General features: G+C 39.6%; 4 protein-coding genes across 6 annotated transcripts; 3 read left to right on the top strand and 1 right to left on the bottom strand.

Annotated features, from left to right (window-relative positions):
- Positions 1–3,542: 3,542 nt before the first annotated feature.
- LOC139110965 (F-box only protein 22-like) lies at positions 3,543–5,690 on the top strand. The gene is made up of 4 exons (XM_070670967.1): positions 3,543–3,978; positions 4,234–4,406; positions 4,502–4,829; positions 4,942–5,690. The coding sequence occupies exons 1-4, from the start codon at positions 3,797–3,799 to the stop codon at positions 5,393–5,395; spliced, it is 1,137 nt and encodes a 378-aa protein (XP_070527068.1). The 5' UTR covers positions 3,543–3,796; the 3' UTR covers positions 5,396–5,690.
- Positions 5,691–6,176: 486 nt separating this feature from the next.
- On the top strand, positions 6,177–7,723 carry LOC139110974 (pancreatic triacylglycerol lipase-like). The gene is made up of 5 exons (XM_070670978.1): positions 6,177–6,424; positions 6,496–6,644; positions 6,720–6,896; positions 6,965–7,240; positions 7,314–7,723. The coding sequence occupies exons 1-5, from the start codon at positions 6,195–6,197 to the stop codon at positions 7,556–7,558; spliced, it is 1,077 nt and encodes a 358-aa protein (XP_070527079.1). The 5' UTR covers positions 6,177–6,194; the 3' UTR covers positions 7,559–7,723.
- On the bottom strand, positions 7,642–9,420 carry Alc (5'-AMP-activated protein kinase subunit beta-1). Of its 2 annotated transcripts, none has more exons than XM_070670971.1 (5): positions 9,292–9,420; positions 8,807–9,009; positions 8,467–8,739; positions 8,115–8,345; positions 7,642–8,017 (listed from the first exon to the last, which is right to left on the bottom strand). In XM_070670971.1, the coding sequence occupies exons 2-5, from the start codon at positions 8,999–9,001 to the stop codon at positions 7,871–7,873; spliced, it is 846 nt and encodes a 281-aa protein (XP_070527072.1). In that variant the 5' UTR covers positions 9,002–9,009; positions 9,292–9,420; the 3' UTR covers positions 7,642–7,870. The 2 variants fall into 2 exon arrangements, with proteins under 2 accessions (XP_070527072.1, XP_070527073.1); XM_070670972.1 differs by having other exon boundaries at positions 8,807–9,043; positions 9,292–9,411.
- On the top strand, positions 9,413–12,965 carry Morula (anaphase promoting complex subunit morula). 2 transcript variants are annotated; one of them, XM_070670938.1, is made up of 8 exons: positions 9,413–9,606; positions 9,875–10,319; positions 10,545–10,780; positions 10,856–11,036; positions 11,110–11,335; positions 11,434–11,618; positions 11,796–12,341; positions 12,420–12,965. In XM_070670938.1, exons 1-8 carry the CDS (start codon positions 9,526–9,528, stop codon positions 12,857–12,859), a joined length of 2,340 nt encoding a protein of 779 aa, XP_070527039.1. In that variant the 5' UTR covers positions 9,413–9,525; the 3' UTR covers positions 12,860–12,965. The 2 variants fall into 2 exon arrangements, with proteins under 2 accessions (XP_070527039.1, XP_070527038.1); XM_070670937.1 differs by having other exon boundaries at positions 10,542–10,780.
- Positions 12,966–13,002: the final 37 nt, after the last annotated feature.

The raw sequence follows: 13,002 nt of genomic DNA, 5'->3' as shown, positions 1-13,002 counted from the left end.
ATGTCGGGTCGGTCCTTCCTTCAATGCTGGAGTACTATCTGAAACAAAAAAATTACAATTAATATTCTGTTCTGTTCGATGTCTTATTGAGCTATCGATTTCTTGAATCAAAATCAAAAATTTAACAAGAAAAGGCGGTAACGCGTTCTAAAGCGCGGTAGAAATACAACGCGGGATAGTGAATATCCGCGGGATAATGAAATTATAATTAATATTCTGTTCTATTCGATAATTATTGAGCTATTGATTTCTCGAGTCGAAATTTAAAATTTAACGAAAAAGGTGGTTGCGTGTTTTGAATAACGGTAAAGGTAAAAAGCGGGATAGTGAATACCCCCCGGTGGGGGTAACACAAGGGGGTAGAGAATATCCCGCGCGATAGTAGGGAAAACATTGAAGGGGTTGGGGGAAGTTTTCGCGGTCATTCTACCGACGACTTTTGACCGCGCAACAAGGTGACGTGGACCTCGCTTGAAGTGACAGTTAGATTTTTGTGTCGGGATCCAAGGTTAATAGGAAGTGTCGTAGATTATCCCGCGAGTGTCTACCGCGGTAGGAATATTTTATATCGCGGCGCGTTTTATACCGGTGCTTCGTGCAAGTTTTGTGTCGTTCGTTACACCGACCGAAGGATTAAAGTGACAGTTAGACCGCGTTTACGTCTCAGGGTCGTGTTTAAAGATTTAACGGAAGTGTCGTGAATATCCCGCGAGTGATCTAGTGCGCGGAGAACGTTATTTTATCATAAAACAAGGATGCTTTTTCGTGATCGGAATATTGTTTCGCGCTTTCGGGATATAATAATTCGCGTTTCAATTTATTTTTTAATTAATCGTCGTACAGCCAGAGTACGCGTTATCTCTCTCGGAGTGTCGATTTTCTGTCTGGTAAGACGTGCTAATAGTGTATAGTGACCGGCAATGATGACCTGACTTACTGTGGTGACAGCGGCTTACGCGCGTGAGTTAGGGTGGAGTGCGTTAGGCCTTACCGCGGATCGTGTACGTGAATCTTGGAGTATCGAGAGAAGCGAGAGAACGAGGGAAAAGTTGGAGGAAGGCATCTTCATGTTCTGTTCTGTTCGCGACCGTGCGTGTGAGAGAACGCATGAGTGATCGCTAAGAAATCATTATAGGCGCCTCTAATGATTTCTTAGCGATCACTCGTGCGTTCTCTCTCATGCAGAGCATGAAGATGCCTTTCTTCAACTTTTCCCTCGTTTCTCGTTTCTTTCGGTACTTCAGGACTCACGTACGCGATCCGCGGTGACGCACTTTACCCTAGTTTACGCGCGTTAGTCGCCGTTGCCGCAATGAGTCATGCCGTTATTAAAGGTCACTACTATTACATGCAATTCGGGAAACGGCATCTTCTGCTTGAGAGATTTGCGTTACGCCGGATTGTGCGATGCGTATTTTAGTATTTTTTAATTTCTATTTGAACAATTTTTCCTTGTTTTATGATAAATTACGCTCTAAGTGACAATGTAATAAAGTGCGCGGTGAATATTATGTGAGTGAGTGTGAGTGTACAGTTTTGCGTTTTTGTATATTATACGGGGTGCCGTGTTTAAGTTATTATGTAATGAGTCATAGTGTTATGAAGTGCGCGGTGAATATTATGTGAGTGAGTGAGTGTGAGTGTGAGTGTATAGTGTCGCGTTTTCGTTTATAATACGGGGTGCCGTGTTTAAGTTATTACAAAACAAGGTCGCTTTTCTCGTAATCGAAATATTGTTTCGCGCTTTCGGGATGTAGTAATTCGCGTTTTTAATTTATTTTTTAATGGATCGTCGTATAGCCCGGAGTATTCGTCGGTCCCTCGCGGAGTGTCGTTTTCTGTTTCGTTAGACGTGACTGATAGTGCGTGCGCTACTGCACGCAATTCGGGAAATTGGCATCTGCTGCTTGAGAGATTCGCGTTACGCCGGATTGTGCGACGCGTATTTTAGTAGTTTTAAAGTCCTATTCGAACAATTTTTTCTTGTTTTATAATAATTTAAACTAGGTACGAGTGATAATGTAATAAAGTGCGCGGTGAATATGAGTCATAGTGTTATGAAGTGTTATGAAGTGTTATGAAGTGTTATGAAGTGCGCGGTGAATATTATGTGAGTTAATGTGAGTGAGTGTGAGTGTACAGTTTCGCGTTTTTGTTTATAATACGGGGTGCCGTGTTTTAATAATAATTTAAACTGTGAGTGATAATGTAAACTAACGAGTGATAATTTAAATTATGAGTGATAGCGTTAGGGGTTAATGACAGTATTTCGCGAGAGTTTCCAATGCGCGAAAAGATGACTCGACGACGATGACCTCCCATCTGAGAGGAGGAGCAGGCCCGGGGGGTATCCTGCATCGGCGGAGCAACTTTAAGGTAAGCATTAATTTTTAAATCAAAATCTTTATTAAAAAGAAACTAACATGTCTGAATTAATATTTTCCTATTTATGTTACAGTCACCGGCAACAACTCCGCTGAAGCTCATGCAGATTCGTGAGTCGCATGCTTTTTTTTTTTTTTTTTTTTACAAATTTCTTATTTAATTGTCTTTATTTCTTTTTATTTTAATTGTTATATTACATATGTTTTATGTATACTTATATATTTTTATATGCATATGCTTTAATATATATTACTTTCAGAGAAATAATGCTTTTTTTTTACAAATTCTTTATTTAATTGGCTTTATTTCTTTTTATTTTAATTGTTATATTACATATGTTTTATGTATACTTATATATTTTTATATGCATATGCTTTAATATATATTACTTTCAGAGAAATAATGCTTTTTTTTACAAATTCTTTATTTAATTGGCTTTATTTCTTTTTATTTTAATTGTTATATTACATATGTTTTATGTATACTTATATATTTTTATATGCATATGCTTTAATATATATTACTTTCAGAGAAATGATGCTTTTTTTACAAATTCTTTATTTAATTGGCTTTATTTCTTTTTATTTTAATTGTTATATTACATATGTTTTATGTATACTTATATATTTTTATATGCATATACTTTAATATATATTACTTTCAGAGAAATAATGCTTTTTTTTACAATTTTTTTATTTAATGAATTAAATAAGACAGCTGTCTTATTTCCTTGAATTAAAATACAGGCGCGCGCCTGTATACATATATTACATATATTTATTTGCAATAATATTATATTGCTTTAGGAGAAATGATGTGTAGGATGCATCAAAAATTTTTAACCACACCGGTTGTACTTGCAGAAAATATGAAAAGTATATACAACCGACAGTCCGCAGTCTGTTTAAGTGGGACGGAAAATTTTTGTTGCATTGTACATTAAAAACTTATATTACATTATACTTTAAAAATATCGGACCGTACACAATTCGGTGACTCGGATTTCGTATTATTTAAAATTATTTAAGACTCCGCGATGTTACCGAGAAGCGGATCTGAGATATCTGCCGGCGACGCCACGAAAGAACAGGACAGACAGTGTATAGGTCTGGCCTGTTCTTCTATCCGACGGCAGCTGAAACGCTGGCTTCACGCGGACGAGCCTCTGTATCTGCATGCGTGGAAGCCGCGATTCCGAGTTGAGTTCTCTGCGTCCGAGGCATTAGCAGGCGCTACGGGCATACACGGACACGGCATTGTGCCTAGTGTGCGTATGTTGCCCGTCTAAAATCTGCGACCACTGGGCCACTCTCGAATTAGTTAGGAAGTCAGGATTGGTATTGTGTGGTGCTGCGTTATGATACCACAATAATTAACAAGTGACAAAGTTCGGATTTACCGAGAGAAGCACATGGAGGGCACGTCGCAGAAAAGGACTCGCACGGAGAAGCCCGGTGCGGCCAGGAACGACGGGGCGACGTCGAGCGACGAAAGCACGCTGGACTCAAGTACTTACCTAACCTACGACGTCCTGAGGATTGTTTTTCAGTATTTGAGCGCCCGGAACTTGGCGAATGCCGCGGTGGTCTGCAGGTGATTATCCGAAAAAGAGTGAATAATTTCCATTAGATTGATTTACACCACAGATCAGATAATCTACAGCCGTGACGTCATTCTGCCTTTGTTTCAAAAATGTAGAAGGCGGGCAGAACGACGTCACCGAGTGGGACTTATCTTGGATGTAAATGGAAAGTGGCAATTATTTCGTTTATTTTTACATAGACAGGGCGGCAAGTTAAGAGATTGAGCTTACAATTAGTGTGAAATTATTATTGTCTTTCTTTACAGATCCTGGTTGGAGGCAGCAAACGACGAGAGATGCACAAGGGGACCCTGCTGCTTCTTTCAGTGCTATAGAAAGCAAAATGACAGCGATCTGTTAAGTTGTATCGCAAATATCAGAATTAAACCATCAGTAGGATTCTTTTTTATTCCTGAATACACGCCACGCATTATAGAAGGTATATATTACTTTGGTTCTTTTTTTATTTTTACTGGATTTCTTTAAGCCATTTGTGACTTTAAAGTGTTTTAATATCTTTTATTTCTTTTCCAGTTTGTATATGGAAATTACTACCTGAGGATTGCGAGACTGTAATGTTATATAGTAACGGTATTATTGTGGAAAATAATGAAATGGAAAAACATACGCGTCCAAATATAGTATGTGCGTTTTTACCACAAATCCCAAACGTAAAAATAAAATCGTTTAAAATAGTACGAAAAGCTATAGAAAGGTCTGCCGAATTTGAAGAAATAATGAGTATAATTGCTAATCAGGAGATAGCTTGGGCGCGTGGAGAGTCGTCCACATGTTTTATGTTGTTCTGTAATGATTTGGGACATAATTTAGCGAAACATTGGGCTTCAGCTGTTAAACAGAGGTACAACTTACATTTAAATTACAGTTAATTCAGATACATTTAATTTAATACATTTAAGTTTATAATTTAAATATGTTTAATTATCTTTTTTTTTTTTGCATGTATTTTATAGATCGAAAAACGTCGATTCCGTGTGGGGTGGGGTGCTGCAGGACATTTATGCATATCGATGCACGTACAAAAAAATCTATTCGATAAGAAACGAGAGGCCGAAGTGTATTGCTGTTCTCATTACCGGTCCCATTCAGACGTGGTCTACGGTCGTGGACAACAGGTTCAACACGAAGGAACTAGTCAAAACAAAATTAGAGCAGTTTAAAAAAACAGTGCGATTAAAAAAGCATTCCGTAGGGTTTATGTTTGTGTGTAAGGCTCGCGGCAGTAACATGCACAAGGAAACCAACGTGGAATCGACGATATTTAAGAAATTGTTCCCCAAGGTACCTCTAGTGGGCTGCTTTGGCTACGGTGAGTTTGGCAAATCCTCGTCCAAGTACGATTTTTCGGCGGACAATTCTTGGTACAATGAATTTTCTACTGTGTTTATGATACTCACGTACGGCTGATATCTCGGATGGAGTCGCGCGAGTGCTGTGCTACGGATATACTTTACTCGCGCATTGCTAGTTTTAGGTTTTGTATTCACTGACCTTTATCTTCATTAATAGGCCATGAGAATAGTTATGTTTTAGCGTTTAAAGGACGAAAACGTACGACGGACAAGCGTCGTAGCAATAAATTCAACTGCAGAAATTGTACCTTATTCTTAGACGTAATCTATGAATATTTTGTACGAACGACGTTATCGCAGTGGACAAGTTATGAGAAAACAAATTATTATAATATATTATGTTTGCATTATGTGCATGTGCTTTTCACTTTTCTTACGTGCTCGTTGCTGCTTCGACGCGCCCGTTTTAAATAATGCGAATTATTTCGAGCGAGTAATCATCCATTCAGCGCGACTCGCAGTTTAAAACACGCGTATCAGAAATTGTGATGCAAATAATCCACGATACCGTGTTGCTTTACGACGCTTGTAAAATTATCTGGTGGCCGGCCGGTTCCAGCGCTGATTTAATGCTGGTCGCGATACGCGCGCACCAAGTCGGTTGGGCGCAAGCCCGCACCCTCCTTTTGAATGTAATTATAATCTCCCGTTTGATACTACTTCCGCGCAACGTGCCAGATAAAGCGGCGAAAAATAGGCCAGGTGAGGTAGAACCAACGTCTTATCACGATACCGCCAGAATTTAAAAAGGTGTTCCTTCTTCGGGGCGTCAGTGATTTAATTCTGCGATCGCGAGGACTACGCAACTCGATTTCCCTTGCTTTGTAACGATAAAATATTAATTAAATATCAAGATGTTGCCGAGTTTAGTATCGAGACAAATCTTCCTTCTCGTTATGCTGCGATATTACGTGCACTCGTATTGGGAAAACGGTTTGCGCCAGAGATACGACGGTTACGGCGAAGACTGGATGTTCATACCCGACGGCAACGGGCAGCCCCAAGTAGCAGTACTCAAAATGCCAGAGAGCGAAAGGAAAGGTGTATTAGAAGACCCGGAAATAGCCTACGTGATATACACTCGGTATTCCATTGCAAGTTCTATTATATTGTTTCGTTATTCGTTCAATGTACCTTCTCGTAACGTTTTTTAAGATCTAATCCGGAGAAAGGCACGCGGGTGACTTTAAACGATACCGCGAACCTCGCTGGGTCCGACTTCAAGCCCTCGAGGAAAACGAAATTCATCACGCACGGGTGGAAGTCGAGCGCCATGAGCACCGGACTCCTGAGCATGAAAGAAGGTACGACTCTCCGTTAGTTTAATTAATTTGCGAATTACGCCACGGTTTTTGTGAGACGTGCGTTGTCTCGTGTAGCTTTTCTCACTCACAACGACTACAACGTCATCCTCGTGGATTGGGAGCCTCTGGCTGCGAGCACATTCTACTTGGGCCCGATGCACAATACTGTCAGAGTCGGGACCGACGCCGCCAGCTTCATAGACTTCTTAGTGAAAGAGACCGGATTGAAAACGGAAGACGTACACTTTATCGGTAAATGAATATTACTTTGTGTTAACGATATCGTTATTCATAATTATAATTTTGTTTTCACTTGTAAGGCCATTCTCTCGGGGCGCACGTGGCTGGAAACGCGGGTAGTGCGACGACTTCCGGGAAATTGAGCAGAGTGACGGGGCTGGATCCTGCTCTGCCGGGATTTCACATGCTCTCCTCTGAAAAAACTCGACTAGACCCCACGGACGCGGCATTTGTCGACGTCATACACTCTTGCGGTGGTGTGCTGGGCTTCCTCCAGCCGCTGGGAAAAGCTGACTTTTATCCGAACGCCGGCACGGCGATTCAGCCCGGATGCTGTTGCGCCCCTGAGATAATGGGTAAAAAATTTATGTCGTCAGCGTAGATCCTTACAACATAAATATTTAATTAATTTTTACCTATTTATTTCAGAGGCCTGCAGCCACGGACGATCGTACGTGTACTTTACGGAGAGTATAAATTCGAAAACGGGACTGCCAGCCACGAAATGCGACAGCTGGAACTCTTATATGAACGGCCAGTGCGCCGGTTCGCAAGTGGTACTTATGGGAGAGCACGTTGATCGTAACGTCGAGGGTCTCTTCTTTCTTAGAACGAGATCGGACCCGCCTTACGCGTACATACAGGAAGTAACCGACAATAGTGTGTCTAAATGACGCGATCACACTCCCAAGATGCGCACTTCGAAGCAATTCCTGTTATTTGAAATTTCGTTTACCGATACAGCAATATCAAGAAATATAAAATATTTGGCTTTAATAAATAGTAATTACATTATCATACATATGCCTGAGGTATAATAAACAATAGTGACGAATCAACCACTTTTGGATATTTTAATCTACTTTGCCTCAACGAGGTCGTAAAAATTTTACGCACCAATATCGCGTAGCTCGGGCACTTGTTATTTCACGTTGATAGTTAAAAAATATACAGCACCAACAACGAATGTGGGAATGGCTTAATACTTAAATCGGTTTGTAAAGCAACGTTGTGACATATTTTTTGCGGTAACGATGCGTAGCCGACAGAACCATCACACTGTCTTTAATACTCAAGGCGTAAAGATGGTTTAGCATAACGTGATTTGGCTCGGGTAGAAGAGTAGGCTCGCACTGAAAATTAATAATTTACTGTAGAATAATAATAATTTACTGTAGAAATGATTACGTTTTTACGGGCAGTTTTTATTTTTTTTATTTTTTAACTTACGGATAGCGGCGTGTCTTTGTTAAGAATAACTTGTAGCAGATGTGGCGGCAAGATAGGCGGTCCTGTTATCTTCTCCCAAGGTTTATGTGGCGGTATCTCTTGTCCGTATTCAGTTTGAGTACTACTGCTAACACCCTCGCTGTCCTTCGCGAGAGCTTGAAATACTTCAAAATCAGACTTCCTCACGGAAACTAAATTGTTTTTGGAGCCCATCCCATTGTCCACAATTTTCTACAACATTAAACCAGCATTTTTTATATTGCAGTACGTTAAAAAAAAAAAAAAAAAAAAAAAAAGAAAAAAATGTCTTAATTTAAAAATCTCGATCTAAATTTACAAACTCAATGCTTACCAAACCAGGATCATGTCTCCATTCTCCATCGACAAAGAACTTGTACTGATGCTCTCCTTCTGGCAGATCGATTATTGTGACGAAATCTCCATGGCTCTTCACCATCGGCAACGTTTTCCAGCCAGTGAACGTCCCACTGATGTAAACCTGCTTTCCGCCTCCCTCCCATTTAAAAACAGTTGGTAACACCTTGCTGTCTGCAACTTTTGTTCCCTCGGACACTGTATTAGACCTTGGTCGCTGTCCAAAGTCCTCTCCATCTTGCTGGCTAGTCTGTCAACACATTCATGTATAATTACAATGTAATTTACAACGTAATTACGATATATTTATATGCTACTTTTGCAAAGTATGGTTCTTCTTCTTCGTGCGAGGATTGAAACACGAGTTTCTGGTTGGGCTTCTTGTCGAAAACGAACGCCTGACCCTCTTTCCCTGGCGACGGCGGCGGGTGTTCCTTGCTGTGTCGATGCTCTCTGTTTATTACAGCACTGTGGTGATGGCCGACAGGCTGGTTGCTGCTGGCATTACCCATTCTTGCAACTGAGTGTTCGATACGTACGTCAGAAACTCAGCTCTACTTTTTACCAGGCAAATAAATTGAAAAAAAAAAAAAAAAAAAAAAAAAATAGAAAATAGATATCACGAAGATGCGCGGTAAAGTGGGATGAAACGAGATGGTCAGTGCGGAGTAAACTGACGTTATGCCGAACGTTATTCAAGAACAACGACGTTCTTTTCAGGGCGAGGCGAGAAAATAATCGCATTGGAAAGAGCTCAGAAGTCCAGGCGCTCCACAATACGAACGATATAAATCAAACTCACCGCATCCAACAAGTGTAACGTCGTTGTTCACCTGTTTACAGCAATCTCACTGCGCGTCAACGACCATCAACGACGAACTTAATTATACAGAATGGCCCGTAATCGCGGATGAGCCAGCTGTTCTTGCCGGGGGAGAGCGGGTAGGTGGAGCAGGTGGAGTCAGTGTTAATAGACGAATGGAGTATAGACCAGTTACCAACCGCAGCTGTTGTTTACAGGGTGTCCGTCTGTGACATGGACATGGCGAAGGTGGAAAAGAACTCGAATGAGCTCTTCGATCAGTTAGAACGCGTATTTCCGATAATTAAAGGAAAGGTGTGTACGATAAGTCGTGTTAATTATCATACATTTGATTTTTCACCAGTGGAATCTTTTCTAATATTTTATGACGAAGTTTAGAATACCGTAACCTTAGTAACCCGGTACATGTATAAAGAATGTCAAGTGAATTTGTTAAAATAATGAAAAAGTATTATTTCTAATTTATTATTAATATTATTATTTGAATTAACTCACTTTTATCTTTTGCAATTGCGATGTAATATCAAGATCCGAATTTATCAAGCTGCTCTGTTTCTTTCAGCTTCAAGAGGAATGCGTGGAGGAGGAATTTACGAGTTTAGTAGAGACTCTGCAATACCTCAAGTCAACAGAATATGTCATAGACATCGTAATTCACCATATAGAGCAGTACATTCGTTGTCACGTAGCGCCAGGATTCTGGAAAAAATTCGAATACACGGCAGATAGTCAGCGGGGCTTTGAATTATTCAAATCAGCTGTTGACGATTTGTATTCTAACCTCACGGAGTTTCTGCCGATCCTAAAGAAGCTGGAATATCTGAAACAAAACACGGGGGAGACGTCTTTGACCACCACTAAAAATGATACTGATGTAGAGGCACAATTCAAGCTCATCGTAAGAGCGACTTTGTTAAGTCAATTACCTCTGTGCCACGAATGCATTATAGAACACTTCTATAAAATAGCGTTTAACGTATTTTGTAATTCAGACAATACGTCTCAAGGTACAATATTTATACACTCACTTTTATTGTTTAGATCTTTTTATAAATTACTGCAAATATTAAAAGAATTAATTAAATAAATAATTAATTAAATTAATTAATTAAATTATTTATTAATTTTAATTAATTAAATAAAATAATTAAATTAAAGAATTTTTGTATTAAAAGAATTTTTTAATTAAAAGAAAAAGAAAAAGAAAGAAAAGAAACTGTATTTTAAAGCAGATATATCGATCAACGAGGTCCAGTGTTCAGGATGTGGTCAGGAAATAGAAAACTGTCGGTGCCAAGTGATTGTCTACATGTTCCACGAGACAAACAGAAAATTAATCACCTTAGAATTATTGGAGAGGCTCGTAGGAAATGTACTGACGTCATTGATACACATTCGCATCGAGAATCACGTAATTCTAACGTGCGACAAATCGTTCGATGTGTCACAGCTGATTTTATTGGAAAATGTATATATATTTTGTTGCAAAATGTTAATCCTTCTAGATATTACAGCACAATAATGATTTGCGTTCTATTTTTAGTGGCTCGAAACTGTCGTTATGAACTGGCTGATAAGGGTTTACTCTGGTGGTTTCTCAAAGACTGTAACGCTTAGCGACGAAGTTCGCCAAGCCATAAACAAATTCAAACAAAAATTATCTCATTTTTTATACGAAACGTACACCAACATAAGAATCGACCACCTTTTTAATATAATTATAGGTGCGTAAAGGTCTAAAAAGTTTTGTTACGTTTATTTCAAATTAATATTATTATGCGGTACATTCTTTTGCAGAATATCCCGAATCACAGCCCGCTGTAGACGATCTTCGAATTTGTTTAGAGAGAACCGATAAGAGGAAGGTTTTAGTTAAGAACTTGCAAGAGGCGATTAAAACGAGGCTCCTACATGCCGGTGTCAACACTCCGGATATAGTGACTGCTTACATCGCCGCGATCAAGGCGCTCAAACACCTCGATCCGACCGGCGTACTTCTGGAAGCTGTAACAGAACCTATCAAGTGAGTTTTCTTATCGTACCACAAAATCGAGATACAAAATTTGGTACAAATTTCAAAGTTTTTTTTTTTTTCTTAATCAAATGTAATTTATTTTTTAGATGCTATTTGAGGAGCAGAGAAGATACTGTACGTTCTGTTGTTAACAGTTTGCTTGATGACTCACCCAGCGAGTTAGCGGATGAATTAGTAAAAGGCGAATGCTTGCAACTGGATGATGGCTCAGCAGACGACGAGACTGAAGACTGGGAAAAGTGGATGCCGGATCCGGTCGATGCTGATCCTGGTAAACCGCGAGGCTTTATTACAACACCGAAATTTTCTTTTTTAGTTGACTCGATGACTTTCGAATTTAATATAATATATTAAAATATTTTTTATATTTCAGTAAATTTTTTATTTATTGAATTATTAAATTTTTTTTATATTAAGCTTCTTCTCAATGAGGAATTCTTCTTTCCAGCTAAGTCGACGCAGCGTAAAGTGTCTGACATAATCTCTACGCTGGTAAACGTTTACGGGAGCCAGGATTTGTTCGTCAACGAGTATCGCACGTTACTGGCGGACAGATTGCTTTCGCAACTTAATTACCACACCGAACGCGAGATACGTCACTTGGAGTTGCTGAAAAGACGATTCGGCGAGAACCAACTGCACTATTGCGAAGTTATGCTCAAAGACGTTTACGACTCGAAAAGGATAGATGGTAATATTCACTCCGACACCACTTACAACTTGCAGAGAGAACTCTTTCCCACTTCCGCGCTCATACTGTCGGCGCAGTTCTGGCCGCCGTTTAAGGAGGATTGGAAGTTAAAGTTGCCGAGTCTCGTGCAAAACCAACTAAACAAGTATGTGAAGGCGTTCGAGGCGTTAAAAGGAAACAGAACGCTCTGCTGGAAGCCGCACTTGGGAAATGTGAGCTTGGAAATCGAATTAAAAGACAGAAAACTGGATATAAATGTCACGCCAGTGCACGCGACGATTATCTTGCACTTTCAGGATAAAAGTATAACATATTAATTTATTATATCGCGTATAAACGCATTAATAAAGCCAATTGTTCTTAAATCGATTTAATTTGCAGATGAATGGACTTTGAAAGATCTCGCAGAAGTAATGCACGCGCCACCGACGGTTTTGCGGCGCAAGATGGCATTCTGGGTATCGCAGGGTCTTCTGAAAGAGACGTCTACCGATGTGTTCGTTCTACAGGAAGAGAGCACGTCTAAGAACCGTTTACCGTCAGACATTGTTGAAGAGGAAGAGACTGAAAGCGCAATGGCTTCAGCCAGTGATCAAAGAGAGGAAGAATTACAAGTATTTTGGTCGTACATTGTCGGCATGCTGACGAACCTGGATTCATTGCCAATCGAAAGAATTCATCAGATGCTGAAAATGTTCGCTTCGCAAGGACCGGGCGCTGTGGAATGTGGCTTACCGGAATTGAGGCAGTTTCTGGACAGAAAAGTCAGAGAACATCAACTGCTACTCTCCGGTAGTTATTATCGGCTACCAAAGTCATAAGACGATAAAAAAATTTCGTTTTATATCGTTTGTACTAATGCTGTAAAAATAAGAGTAATTTTAATAATTAAAATAACATAATAAATATTTTTTGTATATAAAAAAACCTCGTCTTTTTTAATAGTAGCATAGTATACCTATTT

Source organism: Cardiocondyla obscurior, linkage group LG22 (assembly GCF_019399895.1).
Source record: "Cardiocondyla obscurior isolate alpha-2009 linkage group LG22, Cobs3.1, whole genome shotgun sequence".
Taxonomy (NCBI): Eukaryota; Metazoa; Arthropoda; class Insecta; order Hymenoptera; family Formicidae; genus Cardiocondyla; species Cardiocondyla obscurior.
The sequence above is the reverse complement of the archived record's forward strand: the minus strand, read 5'-3'. Positions and strand labels throughout refer to the sequence as shown.

Bases quoted from the DNA above. Each gene is read 5' to 3' on its own strand.
- Alc (XM_070670971.1), bottom strand. From the start codon at position 9,001: ATGGGTAATGCCAGCAGCAACCAGCCTGTCGGCCATCACCACAGTGCT. The intron at 8,346-8,466 runs GTAAGCATTGAG...TTAATGTTGTAG, and splicing joins GGAGACATGATCCTGGTTTG to AAAATTGTGGACAATGGGAT. The intron at 8,018-8,114 runs GTAAGTTAAAAA...ATTAATTTTCAG, and splicing joins ACAAAGACACGCCGCTATCC to TGCGAGCCTACTCTTCTACC.
- Morula (XM_070670937.1), top strand. From the start codon at position 9,526: ATGGACATGGCGAAGGTGGAAAAGAACTCGAATGAGCTCTTCGATCAG. The intron at 10,781-10,855 runs GTATATATATTT...TTCTATTTTTAG, and splicing joins AGCTGATTTTATTGGAAAAT to TGGCTCGAAACTGTCGTTAT. The intron at 12,342-12,419 runs GTATAACATATT...TTTAATTTGCAG, and splicing joins CTTGCACTTTCAGGATAAAA to ATGAATGGACTTTGAAAGAT.
- LOC139110965 (XM_070670967.1), top strand. From the start codon at position 3,797: ATGGAGGGCACGTCGCAGAAAAGGACTCGCACGGAGAAGCCCGGTGCG. The intron at 3,979-4,233 runs GTGATTATCCGA...CTTTCTTTACAG, and splicing joins AATGCCGCGGTGGTCTGCAG to ATCCTGGTTGGAGGCAGCAA. The intron at 4,830-4,941 runs GTACAACTTACA...TGTATTTTATAG, and splicing joins GCTTCAGCTGTTAAACAGAG to ATCGAAAAACGTCGATTCCG.
- LOC139110974 (XM_070670978.1), top strand. From the start codon at position 6,195: ATGTTGCCGAGTTTAGTATCGAGACAAATCTTCCTTCTCGTTATGCTG. The intron at 6,425-6,495 runs GTATTCCATTGC...ACGTTTTTTAAG, and splicing joins GCCTACGTGATATACACTCG to ATCTAATCCGGAGAAAGGCA. The intron at 6,645-6,719 runs GTACGACTCTCC...TGTCTCGTGTAG, and splicing joins ACTCCTGAGCATGAAAGAAG to CTTTTCTCACTCACAACGAC.